We start from the raw sequence: 24,363 nt of genomic DNA, 5'->3' as shown, positions 1-24,363 counted from the left end.
AAGGAACCGCTGAGATGTATGATTCATAGTACAGTTTATTCTATCCTAATGGATAGTTTTATTTCCTAAAAGTTTTTCCCTTAACCGCCATTTTGTGGGGATAGGCAGTAAACTTTCTTTTTGAGCAACCAATTTCAAACAATTATAGTAGAAATATACAGGGAAAAGTCCGAACATCATAACAAATATAAAGCACAGAAAGCTCCAACAAAAGTATATTTTGCATTCAGAGTGCTATTTGTGTCAAAATACCCAGTATGGCAAGATGAAATTAATAATGAAAGAAGCAATGCAGTTTAACGCACAACATTTACGCCCACGGGAAATAGCTCCTGCTAAAATTGTCCTTCTGAAAAATATATATTTCAAACGACGGACTAGTCAACCATCATTGCAAATAACAAATAAAGGACGCACTGCCAAAATACCAAGTTCAGATCACTTTAGTTACTGTTGGAGAGAAAAATGCTTTACCTTTTACAAAAAAATGAAAATCTAATATTCACCTCTATCGTGAATGGTGCTTAATATTGATACAAACCCACATGTACAAAAATGATACTTATGTTGCAGCTGATATTCGTTGTTTCCAAAAATCTCCCTGGAATACAATGAATAACGTTTTTATCGCCTTCACTGATGAATCAGAGTAACAGCCATATGTAATAGATGATGGAACGTATGTTCTTTCCCAGATTATACCAAACTGTATCTCGGGAACTGGGTCACTGCAAACTAAATTGTAAGATTAATTTTTTTGTTAAGAAGGCTGGATGATCGTGGCCATTTTTAGACGATTTAAATTTTCTCTACATGTAAAAGGAGAGCTTTGCATTAAGAAATATAAAAAAGTCCAAATTTAGAGCTGAATTTCTGAGATTTTGTTCTTTACAAAATTCTTAGGTATGAGTACAAAAAATCATTTCTAAATTCCAAGGAAACCTATTGGGGTTATTTTTTTAAACATTCAGCCTCATTAACAATTATAACTTATGTGTCATTTATTGATTACAGGACAATACATGTAATTAGTAAGGTACATTTGAATTAAGGTGTGATATTTTTTTTTAATTATGTAACTAGGATAACTACATTGTCTGCAATTTTGTTCTTTTCTTTTTTTTGGAAATTATATCTCGACTAAGAACGGCTACAACAGTGTTCAGAATATTATACAGTCAATTTGGGCAATGCGTGTTACTGTTTAAAATTAAATCATAGAGCTATAAAGTATCACACTGGTGGTTGTTTTGACTATATAAAACTATAGAGGGGAAACAATTCTAAAAAATCAAATTGTATTTCTCTTGACAAAATATTCGGTTGTTATTTATTACCTATCTCATCAGCTGACCCCACAAAAAGGGCACACGATACGGCATTTCTCAAAATATTTATCTCCAATTGCAAACAGGTCTACGCTCAAAACCACGTATTTTGCGTTTGTGTGTGAACAGACTGCAGGAGGCTGCTGCATGTGCCTTGAAAGAAGTAGTCCCAATGAAAAATGATCATCATCTAACAAAATATATGAAATATCCTTTTTGGTACAAATTTTATTTTTTGACTGAGTAAGGGCAAATGAAAATATTCAGTCAATGAAAAAAAATTCTAAAGTATATACAGAACTTGTATTGACTAAATTCATTTTGATTGGTCGATTACCAGTGTGATACCTTGAAGGGACTCTAAAGATGTCAGATCTCTTTCAATTTTGCACCCGAGAATTCCCAATCAACTGCCACTAAATTTCTAAAACCCTGTCCAGTTCTAATATCTAATTTAATATTCGGAACCTGCAATCAATGATTTTTTAAAAAAATATCAATTTTCTAAATATTGAAATGTGAAAGCCAATTTTTAATGCATTTTTTTTTTCAGTATTACATATGTATCAAATTGAAATCACGAATGACATATCTATGCACATGTAAATCTGTATAAAAAAACATAAACAAGTACGCCATTTCAAACATTATTGTACCGGCATATTTATTCACTGCTTTAGAAATGTACAAAAGTGAAGGAGGCTGTTAGAACGTCAAACCAGTGTTTTATGAAAACTATTTTGCTTATAACTTTAATATTGCTTTTGAATTTTTCTGCACTAAAAAAGTTTTAGGTAAAATGGCGCAAGAAAACCAAGATTTCGATTGGCTGAATAGTTTATAACTATCGAACAGTTACATTTTTTTTTATAGATTTTTCAGAGCGGCTCTGTGATAATACCGTTTTAAGCAATAAAAACCATTTTCAGCAAATAAACAATGATGTTCGATCCTAGATAAATCATTCAATCATATATTAATTTGCAAAGATCATAATAATATGTACATGGCTAAAATATAGAATTCTTTTTTTAAACAGAAAATGTTAAGAGTCTCACTCTTCGAAACACACAAAAGTTTTTCTTCCAGCTGATGTTTATCAAAGTACAAAACAATTTGTCAATACATTATATTCTAAAGTACAATGATTTCTATATCACTAATCTGTAATGTATCTTTATCTTGTCTTCTTCAGAAAATGAATCGTTTCGGAGATCTCTTCCAGTTTAAATGGAATAAACAGTCAAACAACGGAAAATCATCTTCGTATCAGATTCACATTCACTTAGGGCAGCGTAAAAGAGAGACTTATTACGTTTTTAAACAGATACAGTTTCTCACTGCCAGATTATACAAGATAAATACGTGCCACTCCGACAACTGGAATAGTAACAAAGCGATAGAAATGTGACAGTTTCATCCTTTGTTGTTTTTTTCATTCAATAAATGCATCAAGAGATGGGAGGTAAATATTTTGTTTCAAAAGCCAATGTTCTATCATACAGTAGAATATTATTTTTTGTTACATGTAAATTGTCCATTTTGCGTTTTGGATTCTTTATTGGGTTCATATTAATTTTTTTAACATAACACATCTACCCTTAGGAAAGTGCAACCGGAACACAACAATGTGACGGCAACGCCGAGTGTATTGATATTGACGGATCATTTGAGTGTCAATTTTAAGATGGATTTGTAGGCAGCGGATTTGACTGTAAAGGTACAAACAAGTATACAAAGCATACTTGAGAAAATGAACGTTCTGTTTGATATAAAGAATTTGTTCATACCTGCAAAGATTTAATTATAAAAAAGAATGATTGAAATTGAGAAAATAAATAACCAATTGAAAAATCTAAATATAAAAAAATCTGCCTGATATGAATAAATTGTGTTTTGCCTGCAAACATTTGATTGTATTAAAAATTTCAAAAATTAGAAACTAAATAAAAATAAAATCCATTTAAAATGATTTACAAGAAATGATTTGTTACACTAATATCTTAAGTATATCTTAGTGATAAATCAATTTTTACCAACCAGAGTGCCTGTTTCTAAAATATTTAACTGTTTCTTCTTTAGACATAATTTGTGTAAAATGCTAACATTCAGTTACGACATTTTTTATAAGAACGATTTCTCATCCTTCCGAATCTCGATAACTCTTAATTTACTGGTATGTATTTTAAAGTATTCTTGTATGTGCTTAGTACAAGATGCTACTGTTTTCTAATTTTCATCCTTGGCACATTTTTCTTTACACATGTAACACATTATCACACACTTAAAACAATGGTTTGCGATAGGAAACATATCAATAACATCTGTCTTTCTGTTTCATCAAACGTTTCTGCTATGACAAAATCATTAAAGAAAATCTTGCTGCCCCTGCCCCTAGCCTGGACCGTTGGGACTCAGCAGAGAAACGCTCCTCGTTCTGCTGTACAAGATGGCCGACGCACGGAAAACCAGTACTTAGTGACCGTCTCGTAATGTACTTGTGTACTTGTTTTTGATATAATTTAATTTTCAATGTTTTGTTTTTCCATTGATCTTATCGCCATCACCCAAAACATTCATATGTTAAGTGATCATCCCGGGGACTTTTTTTCCGAACTTATCCCAATAGGCAGATGCATGTATACCATATATATATATATTTTGCCAAAAAGCTAAAGCTTGTGTGGAAGCATTCTCTGGTGGTGTAGATTCAATTTTGATGAAATCGGGATTCCTGGGGGTAGGATAGGCCAACAAAGAGGAACTAATTTTTACAGTGGGACAGAGAAAAATCTTAACACTTTAGACTTCTCAAAAACTCGTCAAATTGTTCAATGTCTAGAAAACATTGAATTCAGAGTAGTATTATGTCGTGTATAATTTGAAACATCGTTGAGTTCAATGAAATTATTCAAAATTTTAATATTATTTAATGTATATAAAACATATGCAATAAACGTTAGTTAAAGAGAAATAGACAAGTTTATGCACATAAGTAGCATTCTTGTGAAACATATTTAACAAGCAGATAAAACAAAGAAGTTTTAGGTGAATTAAAAGAGTAAATACTCTTGCCATCTGCACAACCAACATTTTAGAAAACTAGAAAGGAGGTCACTTTTTTATTATTCATCTCTTATTCTAATGGAAGTTCGTTCCCACAAAATAAAAATTCGTGGACTCGAAATAAAAGTCGTTTTATTTGTTGTAACAAATGATACTTAACAAATGATAACAAATTTATATACAAGTTAGCCTTACTGCTTCTATGAACCTGCATATTGTTAGTTACATGTATTATGAATTGCAATTATTACTTTAAACAATTCAGATAGAAATAAACAGATTGTTGAAAAATATGATGAAATATATCCTAAGCCTTCATTTTATTCAAATCAATATTTGAATCAATATTTGAAATGACCCGTAAAACTTATCAAAAATCAGTTACTTCCTGTTTAATCGTTTGTCTAAATGATTTATTCAAAATACTAAATAGAGATAAAAGCGCTTTATAAATAGATAGGTATACACAAGCTGGAAAATGTAACTGAAATCATAAGAAAAACTGTTTCATGTTTATAAAGCTATAATCTAGAAATAGAAGTAGATTATGAAAAATGCCAATAACAAACTGTCAACCATCTGAAAAATCTTTAAAGCAAAATACAAATTAATTCAAACCGAGCAACGCTGACCTCTAAGACGATAGAAGTTGGATCAGGTGCCTAGAAGAAGTACGCCCTGTGCTCATTGTCAAGGTAATGGCAGCCCGGTGAATAAATAATGGTCTAACAAGTATATAAAAACAAGCATTCTGAGAGTATTGCATAAGCAATACACGTACCCTACCGGTTTGTGAAAATTGTGAACACAATACACTGATATGCAGAATATCGAACCTGAACATTAAAAAATTGCAATATAAAAAATTAATTTTCTCAAAAATATGTCCACAAGACACTACAAAAGTGTAAACTTGATCTGTAGTTTGACATTTTGAAGCTGTTCAGCAAATTTCATATTATTCGTCAAACGCATGAAGAAAAAAAGTGTGGAAAACTGAAGTGGGACAGACAGACGGACGGACAGACGGACAGACAGGCGGACGGACGGGCGGACTAACGGACGCAGAGGAAAGCTATATTCCTCTCCGGTTAAAACGGTAGAGGACTAAAAAGTCAGACAGCAAGTGTCTTGATGAAACATTGTACTTGCTAAACATGTCATTGTATCGACCATAGGGCTTGCGTAAAGATTATTAGTCCCCTACCGGTTTTCACCGGAGGGGACTATAGCTTTCCTCTGCGTCCGTCTGTCCGTCCGTCTGTCTGTCCATCTGTCGTCTGTTATAACTATTGTACGTTTTTAAAAACGTGACCCATGGACCAATGCTTGGGTCCCAGGAGGGTTCAAAATTAACAAGGATATATAGAGGGAAAATGTTAAAAAATACAATGCCCAAGGAGGGTTTATAGTAATTCAAAAGTCAAATATATTGGGAAATAGTTAATCATATTTATGAGTTTATTACGCAAACATCCTTAAAACGTGTGCGATGAGATTCTGAATTGTTAAAATCGTCACCCCCGAACCAATACTGGGTCCCCAAGATGGATTTAAAGTTCAACATACATGTAGGTGTATATAGGGAAAAAGTGTATTGAAAAAAATTCTCAAAGACTTACAATGCTACCTTTTTTACTATGCATTAGCATTCTCACATCTTCATATCTTCACATCAAGGTTACAGCGACCCTTTTTTTTTTAATTATGTATAGGTTATTCTAAAATCTGGAGTACGTTGAGGCCTAGGATAACGCGATAAAAAGATTGACCAGTTAATGCATCTTAGATCTTAATAAAAAACAAAGTCCAAAAAGTAACCTTCTTCGTGTATTGTTTAATGTATTGTCAATTCTCAAAATGTATGAAAGTTGTGCGATACTTTTAAAGAGTTTCCTATTTAAACATTTCGAAAAAGACTGATACAATTTTTTTTGTTCAGGTGAGCGATGTGATCTATGAGTGGATTGTTTAAATATGCTTCAAAATGCGGAAATTGACAATTTTCTAAACATATACAGTACTGTGTATATTCCTATGATTTATGTTTTCCTCGTCCCGATTCAATTCATACGTATATTATTGCACTTATTCGATTAAGTGATCTGTTTCATTTCTGTGTACTTTAACTTCATGTTTTTGGTATTTCATTTTTCCTCGTTCTTGTGGTGGATTACTGTGGTATCATCAATATTTGTTGAATACCAGTTTTCGTGGATTTCGTTGTTATTTTTATCAATAAAATCAAATGTTCATTGAAGTGCAAATTCTACTAACAATTTGTATTGATAGGGTGATTTACCATGAATTTGCGTATCCTTGAAACTGTGATTTTCACTTTATCCACGAAAATTTATACCCTTGAATACTAATGAAACCACAGTATCATATTATGATTTAATGGAAGGATTTCATTCAAAATCATTACAAAGGCTTTTACTTTCCCTTGATTTTATGTGAAAGTGGCTCGAAATCATTTTATTTTTTATAGTTTTATATAAAAGCAAATCAATCATAAAAAAATATTTTAAAAAAAATTATTTATAGAAAAAAGACATGCCGTATTCCATATTACAGCTATAATTAATATAAACCAGAGGTCAAGTGCCTGAGGTTCTGCAGGATGCTCTTTGGGGGTGATATGAATAACCCTATTCCAAAAATAAGAAGTAATGAAATATCGGACTCATTTGCCCAAAAGAAAATGTACCAAGTTTGTTATCAAAACAACATTTATTTGTCATTGCATGCAACTTTTTTTAACAAATATATTATTAATCATGACTTTCAATTATGATATCTGTTTTCATGTTACCCATGTTTGAAATAAACTATAATAAAACAGTACAAATTTAAATTCTGTTTAAACTAAAATCAAGGTGTATAAAAACGTCAATGCAGATACAGAATGAAAGAATATGTCACTGGCAAATAACACCAGCATCTTCGGAATGAGAGCAGTCATTAATTCCATAACCAATAAAGGGACACTTTGCTAGAGATGTCTCGCTACCAGTACATTTGACCTCATCCATCCAAATCTGTCCACTTCCTTGGCCAAATCGAGCCAACGCTACGGCCCGTGCAGTACTTAAAAAACGAAAATTACGTAAGTAACGTTGTACGAAGTAAGTACGGAAAAAAATATTGTAAGTACATGATGCCAATAAATTTATTTGAATTTAGTTTTTATTTCGTGTGTCCTAATATAACAAACAGTGCTACCAAAAACTGTACACCCCCCTTTTTTCAGTTTATTTTTCTCCACCAAACATTTAACACTTCAAATAATTATGTCGTCTTCGAATAGGTATTTTGATAGAAAAGAAATGAAGAAGAGTCATTCATTGACGCAATCATTACTCATCAAGAAATTCGGAAGTAAAGGAACGTTTGTTATAATTCACCAGAATTTATACCACATCCCCGAGAGCAGCAAAAAAGTTAGTTTATCAAGGTAAGACAATAGATTTGAGGATGAATATTCTTCAAATCTTTACACACAGCAAGCATTAGGTCTTTTGTAGGATACTCTGCAAGACAAAGAACCAAATGAGGCTAAAGCTACTGTAAACGTTATCAAAACGAAGCGAAAATTATGACTGCATTTACGATTTTCTTCTTCTCGTCAAAATCTTCTAATCAGTTAACGAGGCTGGATCTAGTATTCTGTCCTAGTTTTAAAAATAAAAGATTATTTACATGAATTTCAACTAATATAATTTCTATTTTAAAGGGTACCTGGGTACCGGTCAATTTTAGATATAATGGAGATCTTTGTGTAAAAACAACATCCTGAAAATATTACAGCGATCGCATAAGTTGTTTTTGAGATATTTGGGGAAAACCCGATTTCAGACCCTAACGAGTTTTGAATCAAGCCGATTTCGCGCGAGATGAACTGTGACGTCACGGGGTCAACGCAGCTATATGAGAAACAGAAATATCGTATGAAAACAGTTCGTTTTCCTGCATTGTTTTATCGATTAAAGAACATTATTTTCTGATGTTTTAATTCCTTATCAACCGTGGATGACTAAATATACTGTTGTTTGAGTTTAAACTCGTATTTTATCGAAGAAAATGCCGAATTCGGAAAATTGTTTGCTTTATGAATTTAGTCAAATGTGTAACACATTTTGCATATAAATGCACAGCATATGTAGTAAAATTATGATTAATCAAAGCACTATTGTTATAAGAAACATATTATTTTAATATTGTCATTCTTTCAAATGATTTTTCCGTGACATTATGAACTGACTAATAATATTGATTATACATATTTCGTAAAAGGTAAGCAGGGTCTATTCCTCGTATAGGGCATAAAATTACAAATGATGTCGCCCGATTATTCAATAATATTGATATTGGACCAATAACAATCAAAATAGTATGCGTTTTTTTAACAAACAAACACGGGATTATAAACGGATCAAGGCGAAAGTCCAAGATGGCTGCATTATTAAGTTTGTCTCGTATTCTTTTAAAAATACGATAATGGAATTTCATCTTACATTTATTGACATCCTTTGTCAAAATATTTAAGTTTATTCAGATTTCATTATGATTCGTTGTCAGTAATTTAAGCTATATGGAGTTAAAGCGTTAAATTGCTGACCATAGCGCTCGAAAGAAAGTTGGACTTTATTAAATAAGAAATATAGCCAACATTACTTCCGATATAATTACTTGATCACATAAACAGGGTTTAAATTGCTAAATTGTAAATTGCTACATTATTTAAGTGATTAGATAAGTAACAATAAAGGCATTTATTTTGAACAATAGTTTACTTTTTGATAGTCTCATGCATAATTCTGTAATCACTGATTGAAGGACTATACCAATGTATTAGCTTACGAAAACTTAATTGTACACGTCTAATTTTTTTTTTTAACAATTGAGTAGCTAATTATACACATATCAATTTACAATTCTAGAGATGTGAAACCCTCTCTTTGTTCACCAGACACGTGTACCATGTGTATACATACCCCAGATACACGTGTGTCTGGAGCAGTGGCTTCGTTAGTTTACCTGTTTACCTGTGTCATTGTCTCGGATCACTCGTGTGTGAAAGGATATTATGTAATCAAAATATGAATAATGAACATGAATCTGCCAATGCACGCGTTTTAAGATATCGTATTCATCGGTGAAAAGGCGACGAGAATAGCAAATTTCAAAATTCTTAAAAAAGAAATCTGACTGTAATAAAATAATTACTGATACAAATTTCTAAATCTACAATACTTAAAATAACTAGGTACGTCAGAGACTATATCAATCATTTTCGCTGAAAAATCGAATTTAATTCGTAAAGCTTTGTAAAGAAATTTCCCTCCTGTTGACCTCTTGACGTCACTTCCGCTGAAGCCTCATTATCGCCCAAGTATGTTTTCTCTTGATTAAATTTCCAAAAGCAGGTAAAAATAGCCACTTTGAAGCGGCGTAACTCCGTTATTTTTGCATCGATTTCGATGCGTTTTTTGCATTAAATTCCGATAAATAAACTCTTTAACATAAGTTTCACATTGGGTGGGCTGCAGGTACCCTTTAAGATAAAAAATTTTTTGTTAATTTCTAACATAAGAGCTATTTTCGACAAATTTTGCCGATTATCTAAGTTGAAACTATAACGCCGTAGCATTAACCAAGCAAAAAAATGACGTCACAATGATGCCGTCGGCATTCACGATCTTTCTTGCAAGTCTAATGAAAAGTCTAATGGACAATGGTTGTTTAAAGTAATTTTGTAGACCTAGACACCTCCCGAATGAAAAGTCTAATGGACAATGGTTGTTTAAAGTAATTTTGTAGACCTAGACACCTCCCGATTTCGGATTGTCACATAAAATGACATATCTAACATGACTACAGTGTGTGAAACGAGAGATTGTTTCACTACATATTCCGAGTAATCAGTATACTTAAAATTGAAATAAAATTGAAATTTCTTTTACATGTATACCTTCAAATTCTCAACTCATTATAATGACAACGATAAAAATATTCAAACAACAGAAAGAACCACATTTGCGATGTCTACTGGATCAGATCTGCAGGGCAGGAGTATACCATCGCATAATAAGACGCAAAACCACCGTGTTTGCTTCGGGACTTATAAGTGAATATAAAGAATAATCGCCAACCATTCCTCCACTTCCACCAACAGGAGATGGTGTACTAGGAAATTGAGTAGCATAATTTCGCAGAAGCAACTTTTTAAGAGAAAGAACTTTACTTATTATTAGATGATTGACCCAAAAGCCGACTACAGAGCGGAGAACAGATTTGGTCAGTCAAAAATATTAGCACGTTAAAAAAATTATAAAGCGAGTCCTTTTTGCAACTTTAAACCAAACCAGTGACTCAGGAGTAATATGACAGAGGGACAATGTCAATGTCTTCCTGAATACCTGTAAAGGGTTGATTTTAAAAAGTTTACAATCAACAGGAAAACAACGGATGATGATTGGGTCTTACAAATTAAAGAGGGTCTCAAGCTAGAAAATCTTAGTTTTTCAATTCAGACATGTCTTAAAAAATAATGCAATTCTTTACCTTTAAATGAGGTTGGAAAGAGGTGAATTAGAACATATTCCTTGCATGGAAATTCAAAACGGCCTTTACATTTTTCTGATAACAAAATAATCGGGGGAATCGAGAATGATTATATTTGCATAAATTTTTAACCTCCGAACAGGTATAATTATGGTGATAAACATTCAAAATGGACACATTGATAAACGTAATAAATTTTGTGAACTAGCTTGATTGCTTAATTTCTCTAGATTTTAGAGATGCTCTCTTTACACATACCAATGCATCCAAATCATCGCAAGTACCTTCAGTTTTTCATAAAATGGAAAGCTTTTCAAGAAGCATCTCTTTGTTTTCGTCCATTTTTATCAAGCTTCAAGATTTTTTACCAAAGTACTTGCAACATTAGCTGCTTATCTTATTGCACAAAAGATCATACTTGTTTACCAACTAGACGACTGAATAAAAGTTAATTACCTCAAAAGAATTTTGGTTGCTAAATATATTGTTACATCGATACTTTAAAATCAAATAGAAACAAATTAAAAATAACTACCACTCAAAAATATTCTATTTGGGAAGTTTTTTTTCAGAATACATTAGGGTTAGTCTTTTCAACTCTTAGACGAGTTCTAAATTTAGAGACAACAATTCAAACTCTAATGGACATTTTCGGTTGGGTGAACATTTACTACGACTTGCAATAATCGATAAACTGTATGGAACCCTAAAAACACTAAAATTCTGCATGTATTTCGCATAAATGTTTTTGACATGCTGCACTTTTTCAATATGGCAAATAAATAATGTTTTCATGTCCAAGTTTATAATCATACACTAAAAGCCAATTGAATTTAGATAAAAATTACAACACAAAACATTTAATTCTATTGAAAGCTACATGTACATGTACATGTATATGTAACAAGGCTAACTGCTTTCTTCATCGGAACTAACTCCCAGTGGAGTGAAGTGGAAGAGATGTTTGTCAATAATTCTGTACACACATGTACATGTATTCATTTTATGAAATAACTGGCAAAACTCCCGATTCGTTCGTTGATATTTTTCGTGATTTGTTTGAGTTTCAAAACAATGCAATCCCAGCACGTCACCTGATTACGTCAAACAACAGACACTGCTCTTCTTAATTTGGTTGAGATTTTACTCTACATATCATATGCTATCATCTTTATTTAACATTAGCGTAACAACAGTGAAAGAGGAACTATCATATCTTATCGAGTTATATCATGTGTATTGTTTTCAATTTGTATCTTGGCCAACCATAAACAAATGGGGGCAGATGTTAATTGTTTGGCAAAATTGTCACAGCAGTAGGTGCAATAGATAGAACATCCTTTAAAATATACAGACCAAAGGCAGAACCCTAAGAACTTTATCATTCGGGTTATAGACATGTTCATGCTATTCACGCACAGATTGTACATGCATTGACAATTTGTGTAAAATACGGCATATTAGGTGTGGATTTCCAGGTCCAAGCAGTACGCCCTCCTACCTAACTTTGTCGGAAGAGAACTCCCCTTTCCTGAGGAGTGCGTTTTACTTGCCGATAAAATTTACTCAAATAGTTATCCAATTGGGACTTCGTTCACTGAACAGCAAATAAATAGAGAAACACCACAGGTTAGACGAAAATACAACAGAATTATATCATCGAACAGAGGTCAACCGCAAAACTGAAAGCCTATGAAACAATATATTGTTATTGTTCTCTTGTTTTATTTGGGGGGGGGGGGGGCATTGCTGTCTATGTGTGTGCAAAGTACGTAAGGTATATAAAGTTGTTATAAAATCTACATGATTCATTTCATATACATATACCTATAGCAAGGCCAGACTTTATACATTTTTTGCGGTATACAACGAGCGCATTGTTGGTGTAAGAATGTTATCGCCATATATTTCGTGAAACTGTTGTCATATCGTAAATTTTGAATTTACCGGGTGGCAGTAAATACAAAATTTACAAGTTGTCGTGATTTAAATTTTGTATATACTACCACCCGGTTAATGCAAAATTTACAAGACACTATACACTTTTAGTGAGACGTGCACTCCATACTGACAGATCGAAGTCGCTGTTTAGTAAATGTTCATCCAACCGAAAATGTCCACTAGTACTAGTAGCAAAAAACCCCAGTATTATTAGCATGAAATATCCATAAGGTTTTGGGGTAATTGTCTCGTGTCTAGGAATAATTCAATATTTCAGACTATTCATGAGAATATTATTAATTCAATTACCTTAAATTTCACTACCTCTTTGGAACCCATTAGAAACGTAGGAGTTCAGATTCCTGCTACTAAACATCTTGTAGATCATTTGAAATGGTGGATAAAGAACCAAACACTATAAAGAGCAGACAAATCACTCTAACAAAAGATGCTTCGAAAGTAGTGTTCGTGGTTTTTATGAGAAATGCTTTTATAAGATGATATGGACTAATAACGAGAAAGTTTCTACATATTAATCACTTAGATTAGAGGCATTGAACATTTTGGGTACTGGTGTTCTGTACCTTATCTGATAAATCAGAAATTTCTCATTTGTTGCGACAATACCACATTACAATTTATAACAAAAAAGAGGATGGGGCATAAATCACTGGCCTTTGTCTGCGAGTTTGGAAATTGTAGACGTTGGTGTCAATTTAAAACAACAGAATATATATTAAAGGCTGCTAATCTACTTGATCATTTGATTCAATTGCAGATCATCTTTCGAGAGTAAAAATTCAACACACAAAAAAACCTCTGATCAGTCAGTTATTGATTTCGTTATTTATATTTGGGAGAAACCAATGATAGATCAGAAAGCACTAGCAATAGATGAACAAAGTGATGACATCTGCATCCAATATGTCTCATTCCAAATATTCTATCGCACAGGAAACATTTTCAGTGTCGAATAATTCTCACAATTTTGATCAAGTCTATCCCTGACTTGGATCCGCCAAAGCGTGTCCACCACCTTACTCTCATTTTTGCTATTTCGGGCTTGTTTATCGAAAATGAAAGTAGGTTTTTTATTAATTTCACAATAATATCTTATCAGTTAAAATTCAATTACATCTTACGGACATCATCACACATGTATTGAAATACCAAAGGTGTAAGCAAGTGCTCTGGTGCAGGCATTTTGTAGTTTATTTGCAAAATGCCTTAATTTATAAGTATAGATTTACAAAGATATTTGAATATTCCTATTTACTCTCTTTTAAATAAATAGATTTAAAATCTCTATTCTTTCTTTTTTGGTTATTTTATCATGCATCTGAAGACTCCAACTTCTCAATCTTTTTTTATCCGGCTTTATAAATGATACTTTTTTCGGGTTTTTTTAAAATGCCATTTGATACTTGTACATTTTCTGTACTTTATTTTATTTTTACCCATGATATCCAAGCATTCTGCAAACAACCCTGGCATCATTGTTGTCCCAATTATCATCACAGACAGTCCCCTCTGTGTTTCCTCGTCTCACAACCACACGTCCTTCTTTCGACGATGAACCTCCAACCAATTCTACGGAAACTATATTGATTGAAAATATACATTACATCATGGTATTTTCCAGCAAAAGTCTAAATGAATCCTAACAAACATTTCTTTGATGAATTAGGTGTGATACTTAACGTTGTATTTAGATCGATGGATTATATATATATACTCAGACAAGAAAAAGAAACACATACAGCATACAACTCCGACGTCCTCACCGTGACCACAATTATGGTGCATATATCCCTGGTGGTTACAGAATCCAATGAAAGTTTCTGAGCCTATGCAATTAACATCATCTAAAACAATATGTCCTGAGCCCTGGCCGTATGGAGCACTTTGTTTTTGATAAGCACCGTTCCTACAATGGGGTATACTTAGACATATTCGGATACAGATGAAGGGTACTTTAATCGATATTTTAAAAAGTAGTTTTCATCACAATAAAAGATTAAACTATGTTATCAAAATAATGGTTCAGTATAATTTGGCTAAGCTTTTGAAATGAAAACATAGAATTACTTACGTTTTAGCTAATAAAAATGTTTTTAATAATAATAAAAAAAAAATATTTCTTATTATATCTATCACTTCTCCTTGCTTTACCCTTCAGGTTATTTCAATATATTTACATTTGCAAATATGCTTCCTTACATGTACATGTATATGAACCTATAAAGAAGCTAAAACGTTCAATTCTGTAAATTTAAATTTCCAATTATGTTTGCTTATACGAACTTATAGAATAGCAAAAACGTTTAATTCTGTGTGAACTTTTCCGTTACGCCACAATGATCATAGCACACGTTTATCGCTTGTCACTTAGATTATTGTAAACACAACATTTCGGTAATTTTAAACAGCCTGAACCGTTTGCCTTTTCCAAATGTAAATATAAGTAATAAACAGCAGTGTTAAAAAGTTTTCCGTGATATAAACTTGGTTGATAGTTACGTGATAAAGTCTTCTGAGATGCCCTTGGAGCTTCCCGGGATTTGATCACTTAACCAACCAAGCTCATATCTCAGTGAATGTTTTTAATTGCCGTTTATTTCTTAAATGAACATTTTAATAACGTCACAATAATTACAGTGCTGCTATTGTGACTGTTGACTAATTTCAAAACAATCATATCCAATGCTACATGTATATCCTGTATCATGTATTATATCCTGTATCCTTCATCCTATCCTGCAAATAAGCTCTATCCTATAACTATCCCATACCATCCAACTATAGGAATAGAAGATAAATAAAACGAAATTTGAGAATCATGTGATTTTATTAATTAATTTAGTACTCAAATTGACTAATTAAAACATAAAACCGATAATTCATACAACGGGATAATTTATATACCTGTGCAACTGTAAAATTAAATCGTTCGCAGATTGTACACAATAACGTAAAGCGATAAAGCGATTCGATTTCTGTTTTAATAAGATTTATGTATTAAAACAGATAAATTACTTCAATGCACTTATCAAACTGTTGTTTTAAAAACACAATTTATAAAATAATTTTCCTTATCAAATAATCACTGAGCGTAACTATCAATTATCGAGCGATTCGCTCGGCGATGAAAACAAGATCTAGAAATTATGATTTCTCTAAATCTCAAGCGTAGTTAAGAAATGTACGTCCCTGTTATCTCGCATCGAAGAAATAATATTAAACGTGAAAAACACACACAAACAATGTCTGTTTCTTGTTTACGTGTTCAACATTTAAAATACCGAATTGTTCACTTGAAAATCCAATTAAGTTTTTAACATTTTGTAGACTTTAAATGAAGTAAAAAGTTTATTTTTGAAGTTATCATACTTGTATGTGACATCGAATTCTCACAGTTACTCCATACTTGCGTACTAATTGAGAGACAAGTAGCGTCAAAAAGCGTGCATCAATGTTTTGCATCGTTTTGTTGATACATCAATAATCATTCTTAAATGTTTTAACTCTTAAAACGAATAAAATTGGCATTGTAAATGCATTGTTACGTTAATTTTCATTTCGCGAAATCACTCTAAAATTTATACTTGAGTCTGATTGGCTACAAGATGCAGGATAGGATAGAATAGGATTGAACTTAACTTTTAAATTTCTATGATATATCGTGCATCCGGCATCCTATTCAATGGCCTATCAGTTTTTGGACAGTCATTGCTTTTTTCATAGCAAAAAGATCATGAAGGCTGGACCTGTTAATAATTTGTTTTTTTGGTAACGTTGTTATTGTTACGTTGTTATTGTCACGTTGTTGTTGTTACGTTGTTACTAACTGAGACAACCTAGATTTAGACTGTACTAGGGAGTTTGTCCGGAACTGCAGTACGAACAGTGTTGGGAACGTAGACGGTATATTTTTAAGTTGTGGGTGAGATTCGCAGTGGGTCAGGGGTAAAAGTGCATTATTCCCGGGGGTCCATCAAAATACAACTTCAGAGAAACGAAAGCTAAATGATGAGGGATTCTGAATTTGATTGACGAGGTTCAGCGACGTCAAAATTAAAATGTTTCAAAGGGTACGATGTCCATTTAAGTTATTGCACGGCGTTGGCTGTAAGTAAAACAAGAGATCGGCTGCTATATTCCCGAAGGCCCATCAAAATTCAATTTCAAAGAAACAAAAGTTAGCGAGGGTTTCGAAATTATTTGCCGGAAATCAACAACAAGGTCACGGTCCTGTAGTCCGAACGTTCATTAGGCAGAAGGCCCACGAATTCCAAAGTTCATTAGTCCAAATGCTCACTTATTCGGGGGCTCATTAGTCCGATGCCCAGTATTTCGAAGGTTCAATAATTCGAAGGCCTACTTGTCCGAAGGTTTATTTGTTCGATTGCATTACATGTACATGTATTTAGTGTTAGAAATCTTTTCGAAATTAATTTTATCTAACAATTTTTCACGTAAGAAATTCGTCATAAACAAATTCAATGCAACAGGTAGCAAAATTGATTCGACTTTGACCAGTTGATATCATTTTGTTTTTTTAAATAAAAAAATTTGAGTGAATGCTTTAGATTTAGTTTTCTGCAAATTAAGTATAAAAGTATCATTTCTCCAAAAGTCTCAAAGTACATTCAGTACTAGGTTTTAATCCCCCCTGTATTTTCTAATTTCAGATTAACAAACTCGCAGTTTTCTTCTAAAATATTTGCACATTTTTTATTTATTTGTTTTTCACTTTATTTAAACTTTACTTATTTATTTTTTTTTGACAAGAATTCATGTCTATTCTTTTGGATTCGTTTTGCTTCAATGTATTATATTGTTTCCCGCTTTCACTCTTTATGGATAATACTATTTTGGCGCTGTGCATTCATTCGTCTGTATGTCATTTTTTCGTATATTTCCGGATATCGTTAATTTTACAGCGATTCTTTAAATAAAATATTCTTAACTCCTATACTTAATTTTTATTTCTAAGCGCTTGTTAAAACACTACAACCTAACCCCAACCCCCTCCAACTCCTTTCTTTTGCAGGAGATAAATAAACCTTTACACCAAGTGGGAGACACAAGATCATTGTAGTCCGTTAGGTTTTGTTAAAATATTATTTCGTTTAGCACTTAATACGTAATTTATATACTAGTATGGCGTGTAAAACGTTCCTTTCTGATATTTCTATTCAAAGTCTTTGCTATTCTCATTCTTAAACATACAAATTTATTCGATAAAACATGATTTCTATTCAATAAGTTGATGCTTTTATGCAACAGGTTATTAATATTCAATAATTTATTAAATAAATTAATCTCTCCAACACACCTTTGAATATTATAAGATATGAAATATTATAAAATAGAAATTATAGATTATGAAATAACATAGAAAAGTTTTTAATTTTGTTTTGAGAGAGAAAGAGAAAGGTGGCGGAAGGTAAGAGATAATTTTTTAAATCCTATTTTAAAACAGGCGGTTACTTTTCGATGACTCCATCTTTGGTATCCGAGAATTGTATCACTCTTTATCTTTATAATATATAAGCCATTAACTTTTTTATTTTAAAAACTCCAGTTAAAAAACATATTCCTTTTTTGAAAATAACGTTCATGGGCAACAAAAGTCAAATTAAAGAGACAAATCTAAATACCAAATAAAAGTTATTAAACATCCATTTAAATTAAAATAATACTACAGATCTATATAAGATAACAATTCATATTGTAGTACTCTCTTTTCGTAGTGCTTTATGTTCTGAACCCCGAAAAACTCAATGAATAAATATTAAAAAAATTAATAAAACATAATCCTTTGAATCCTTTGAATAATTTTAACCTTAAAACATTTACTATTACCATGTTTCATTTGGACTAGAGGGCCTTTAGACTAATTAATCTTCGGACTAATATACCGTTTAAGTACTGGACCATTGAATTAATGAACCTTCGGGCTACTGGGCAGACCCCAACAATAACAAAAATAAAATTATAAAAAATTCAGACTTTTTTACGTTTGATTTTGCCTGAAGTGGCCTCCGAACTCTGAACTCTGATTCAGGGTACATCGGATCTGGCCGAAGTTGGCCACCGTATTTCGAACAAAAGATTTACAATTTTACTTGACTATATACAAGGATCTTATAATGAATACAAACCGACAAGTAATGACATTAAAAAAGCTGAGTTAAAGATTCACAGGTATCAAATAATTAGATAAATTCAATGATTGTTTGATGTCCTGGACATAAACAACAAAAACTTGCATGATGTGATGTCATTTGAAAGGGGTGGGCAACTCTTGAAACATAACACTTTATTTACATCAACAAGTAGTATTCCCTCTATTTCTTATGGAAATTCATAGCTCTATAGAAACAGCCACGCCCGTTTATCGATTGGTCAAAATCTTCAGCGGCTGAAACTGACAAGAAAGTGACAGGACTTAAATAGTCACGCCCAGTTTATCGATTGGTCGAGACCTACAACTACTTAAGAAAAATCAAGGACTGCACGAAATAATCATGATGATGTAAGACTCAAAGTCTCATAGGAGACGATTAGGCAGTTTCTTTTAGCTAACGTACTTATGTACATTAACAGAAATTTAGTGAATGTTATTAACTTTTTACGCTCAATTTATTAATAAGTTAAAAAGAAAGATGTTAACATAAACAATAAAATTCTTTCTTTAATGATTCATTCGGGTTGTGAAGGAAGCGATAATTGCAGAAAAAATAAACATTACCCGCTAACGCGGGTTTAGTAATTTTTCTGCAATGTCGATACCTTCGTATCCTGAATAAATCACCAAAGAAAGCATTTTATTGTTTAAATGTCTTTTTGTGCGAAATGTGTCAATCGTTCATTTATTAATCGACATCCTTAACATTGAACTGTGAACAGCTATATCAAGACAAATAATGATTTTGAAAATTAGAGTTATAAGTAAATTTTTTAATGTAATACTAAACAATTGTTCTGCACTTGGATAATTTTGAGCGCATGGATTTGGACGACACCTTTTTAACGGCATCAGGTATGTACAGGAATAACTGTTAACATAATTTTTTTTTTTCAAAAATCTACTTTTTTGTGTAACAAATTGCATTCAAAAACATTACCAAAATGTAATGCAAAAAGTATTCTCATTTTGCAACCAAATCTAGGATCTTGGTTCCAACTGATTATAATACTAAACTGTCTTTTGGAATATTTGAACCAAACAAAACATCCTCTTACCATATATTAAGAAGACCTTAATAATAGGAAATACCAAACCAATGAAAGCATATGTTTTATGGTTGTTGAAGCCTTTAATGATAATCTTTACCATCATCATCATCATCATCCTCATCATCATCAAATAAGATCTCAGTAAATATCAGCAATTCTCAGCACTAACAGTACAATATCAGTAAATATCAGAAATTATCAGTAAAAATGGCACTTTCAGTACCTATAAGAGTCAGTACTGTCAACGATACATATCAAGATTTGGATCGCACATTATCTCAATTTATCAATTTTCCTCCGGTCAGACCTCAGATTGATATTGGAGTCATGAGTTGAAACGGAATGGGAACAAAAATTATATATATATATATATATATATATATATATATATATATATATATATATATTTATTTATTTATTAAACTTACATGGTAGTTGTATAATGGTGTAAATGCATGAAATAATACTTTTACTTACCATGCATATCCCAATTGACGACAAACAACCTGAGCGTCTGTGTCATCAAATCCATCATCGCAGACTGTTCCCCAATTACTGTTTTTATACAAGACTTCAACACGCCCTTCACCAGTATAAGTCCCATTAACAAGTCTTACTCCTTTAGTTGAGAAACGAAAAAAATCAACATACAACAAAAACAAATAACTAAATGTGTGCACAGGTAAATGTATTAAATCCATAAATATAACTTAAACATAATATGTTAATGGCTGGTTACATGTACTATGGATAAAGTCAAATTTCTATTTTACTTTTCAAAGCTACTGTGTTCAAAATTTCAAGATAAGGTTCGTGGCTTGCAATTGTTAGGCACTGTGCAGAAGTTACATACCATTTCGTTTACTTTCCTTAATTCTGTTTTCTCATCAAATTCAAATGATTTTGCCCGACTTTTTTTATAACTACGAAAGGTCAAAGTTCATAATTTTGAACAGTCATGATGATGAAACGTGAATAATTTCGTGAAAATATGTACATTTTATATGTGAGTATTATGCGGGTTATTTATCCTTAGAATGACATTATTCATATCGTGATTCATTTTTTTAAAATTTCAAATGAAATATTTAAAAATAGAATAAAATGCAACCAAAACAAAATTTTGGACTTCTTTTATGCAATCGAAAACACCTTACCACTGATTACAGGAAAATTGTATCTAATTATATGTATAATTAAGTGTTTTTAGATCATTATTTATAACCATATGTTGCAGACTTTGTTTTTTATGATATTGATAAAATGCTTGTGTTCGGTAATTCTTTAAATGTAAACTACAAAACCCCGCGAAATGAAAAAAAATGAAATGAATGATTACGTCGATGATTTTGACGTCATATTTTAAATAAAGGGTATTTGAAGTTACGTCACAATGAAGATCTGTGAGTTACCTCCCTGTAACCACAAACCTTACCTTAACTATTTAGATTCGGTAATATTACAAGTTTACAACAGCTTCATTATTACTATTTGCTTATGTATCTGGATTGCTTTCACAAACTGTACAGTGCCCTACATGTATAACATATAACCTACATGTAGCTACATTGTTGTTTCTATATGCAGTATCTATATATATGCTCTCTATTAAATTAAATGCCTAGAAAAAAGTCTTGATTGAGCATTGCTCTTTTACCAAAGAAATAAAGACAAATATCATTAAATCTAAAAAAAATACCCGGACTATCCTTAGAACAGAAATGTAGTTCATTTAACCAAGTTGTTTTTTTACTTAAAGAATATATTGAAAAGTTTTGACGTCGATGAAGACTCAATTTGTGAAAAAATTAACTGAAAGTAAAAAAAATAACAATACTTACTCATAAACTTGCTTTCCAGGTTAAGTACGCTAGTTTCCATGCTTGTTATCTTGGTCTGCAGGGTAGACAATGGATTAGAGAGTGAGGAATACTGTGTTGTTAATGATGAAATGGAATTTTGATTTTGAGACAAAGCATTTTGCAGGGAACTAATACTGCTTTTGGCAGAATGCACATCGTTCGACAAAGCCGCAAGCTTATTTTGATTCTGTGTCGACATAGTAGAAATTTGACTGGACACATTCCGCTGATTTTGAGCAACTGTGCTTTGCAGGGATTTCAAGGTGTTTTTAGTTGATTGAAATTCACTTGACATATTGGTTAGTTGATTGTCATTGTTTTGTACGCGAGAAGAAAGTGTTGTCAAAGTTTGTTGAATAGATGAGAGAAAATTCACACTAGATTGTAACTGACTTTGAAGTGTTCCGTTTAATGCCTGGATTTGTTGTTTAAAATCTGTGTCCATTTGCTGCATCTTATTTTCTTGACTAATTAACGAAGTTGAGACAGCCCGTAGGGAATTTGCCATGCTGTTTATTTTTTCTGCAAGATAGGTAGCATTTGCAATTTTGGTTAGTCGATGATACTCCTCTAATATGTGTTGTACATTTAGCCCTAGAACCGAAACTTCATTCTGCAATGATTGTGTAGAAGAAAAACCGTTCGTAAGATTCATTATCCTATTCAAATGGTCTTCCATTTGTTGGTGTTGGTTTTCGAGTTGATTTATCATATTGCTTTGGGATGTTAGGGAAGTCGTCAGTATTCGGACACTGTTTGACATGCTGTTGATTTTCAAAGCTAGATCGGTTGCATCAGATATATTCGACAACCTGTGATACTCATCCATAATGCGGCGAACGTACATCTGAAGTATAGACAGATCATTACTAAGACTTGCAGTTGACGGTGACTGTTGGGTAATGTTCAGAAGCTGTTGAATCATAGTTGCTTGAGTTTCCATAGTCTTGTTTTGTTGTTGAATTTGCAGCTGGAGATAATCAACTTTTTGAAAGAAGTAAGCAATGGTATTGGCATCATATCCAGCTGTTGGTCTGGATGAATTCAAAAGAGGAGGCTTATCAGTATTTAGTAAAAAGCTCTTCACAGAAAATGCTTGAAAAAGAAACACCAAAAGGAAGGACCTAACAAAACCCATATTCATAGGTATTGGTGTCTAGTCTCAATAACAAAGGCGTTCCCTTCTTTTTTATATAGGAGCACCTTATCAATATTTTGACCCATTTTCCTTTACAATGATGCTTGAAAAAATCTCGATGCGCCGACAATGATGCTTGAAATAATCGTGATATACATTTACTAAATGACAAATGGTCGATTTATCTTTTTTAAGATAAAATGTTTCAGTCAATATTTTGGTTTCTAGCTACCTGAGTGACTTGACTGAGTTGCCATCAAACTTTAACTTTATCGTACACGGTCCGTGTGTTCTAAGAACCTGAATGAAAATTGTTCTTATCTTGCTTAATACACTCTTGAACTTGACTTCTGTGTAAACTCTACCTAATATACCTGTTGTGTTTAAGAATATTGCGCCTCTCTTCGCACTGTTAATCTTTTGTCACATACATTAGTACACTGTAAATGCAGAAAGATTAACATATCTTTCTTCACCAAATGTTTGACATATTCAAAGTTTTTTCGAATAAAATCGCAAATTGTATCGCACAAATATTTGCGGGAAAACTATTGATATGCTTGACTTTGAAAAAAGAATTTCAAGTTATTCTGTTTAATGAATTCACAGGTTTTTAAAGGTTTTCTAAAAATAGTTCCTTATTTAGAGTCAATTTTATTTAAAAAAAAAAACTGTCTTGATCTGTAAAGTATGTTATTATCATACTCTTATATAGATTTAATCATTCTGAAAGATTGACAAAAAGCTGCATTATTTTGTAAACGTACTACAGTTATACTACTATTACATATACGTATTACATTTATTGTAGTAACCTCTAATGATACAAAATCCTGTAATGACATAAAGTTGCATTAGCGGGCACGATTCTAATCACTTATGATATAATTGTATCATTAGCATACTAATTAGCCGTCCGTTACTGATACAATTTTTTACATCATATCACAACTAATGATATGAAAATAATTTACAACTATCTGCAGCCCCTTACATGTACCCCTGAAAAAGAGGTTAACATATATATAAAACAATAAGACATGACCAAATGAAGATTTTGGTAGTTATGGTTTCCTTTTTGATACGACCTGTCAAGATGTGTGGATAGCCACCACCTCTGCCCCCAGCTTTAGGTCACAATGATACGCGCCTGAGATAGTCATCTTATTATAATATCAAACGGTGTCTTGACCTGAATATTGATGGTAAGTCTGAT

At 32.2% G+C, this 24,363-nt stretch overlaps 1 protein-coding gene across 1 annotated transcript; it reads right to left on the bottom strand.

Annotated features, from left to right (window-relative positions):
- Nucleotides 1–7,315: 7,315 nt before the first annotated feature.
- On the bottom strand, nt 7,316–16,327 carry LOC136271879 (scavenger receptor class A member 5-like). The gene is made up of 4 exons (XM_066072456.1): nt 16,323–16,327; nt 14,687–14,829; nt 14,360–14,501; nt 7,316–7,484 (listed from the first exon to the last, which is right to left on the bottom strand). Exons 1-4 carry the CDS (start codon nt 16,325–16,327, stop codon nt 7,316–7,318), a joined length of 459 nt encoding a protein of 152 aa, XP_065928528.1.
- Nucleotides 16,328–24,363: the final 8,036 nt, after the last annotated feature.

Source organism: Magallana gigas, chromosome 9 (genome assembly GCF_963853765.1).
Source record: "Magallana gigas chromosome 9, xbMagGiga1.1, whole genome shotgun sequence".
Classification (NCBI taxonomy): domain Eukaryota; kingdom Metazoa; phylum Mollusca; class Bivalvia; order Ostreida; family Ostreidae; genus Magallana; species Magallana gigas.
The sequence above is the reverse complement of the archived record's forward strand: the minus strand, read 5'-3'. Positions and strand labels throughout refer to the sequence as shown.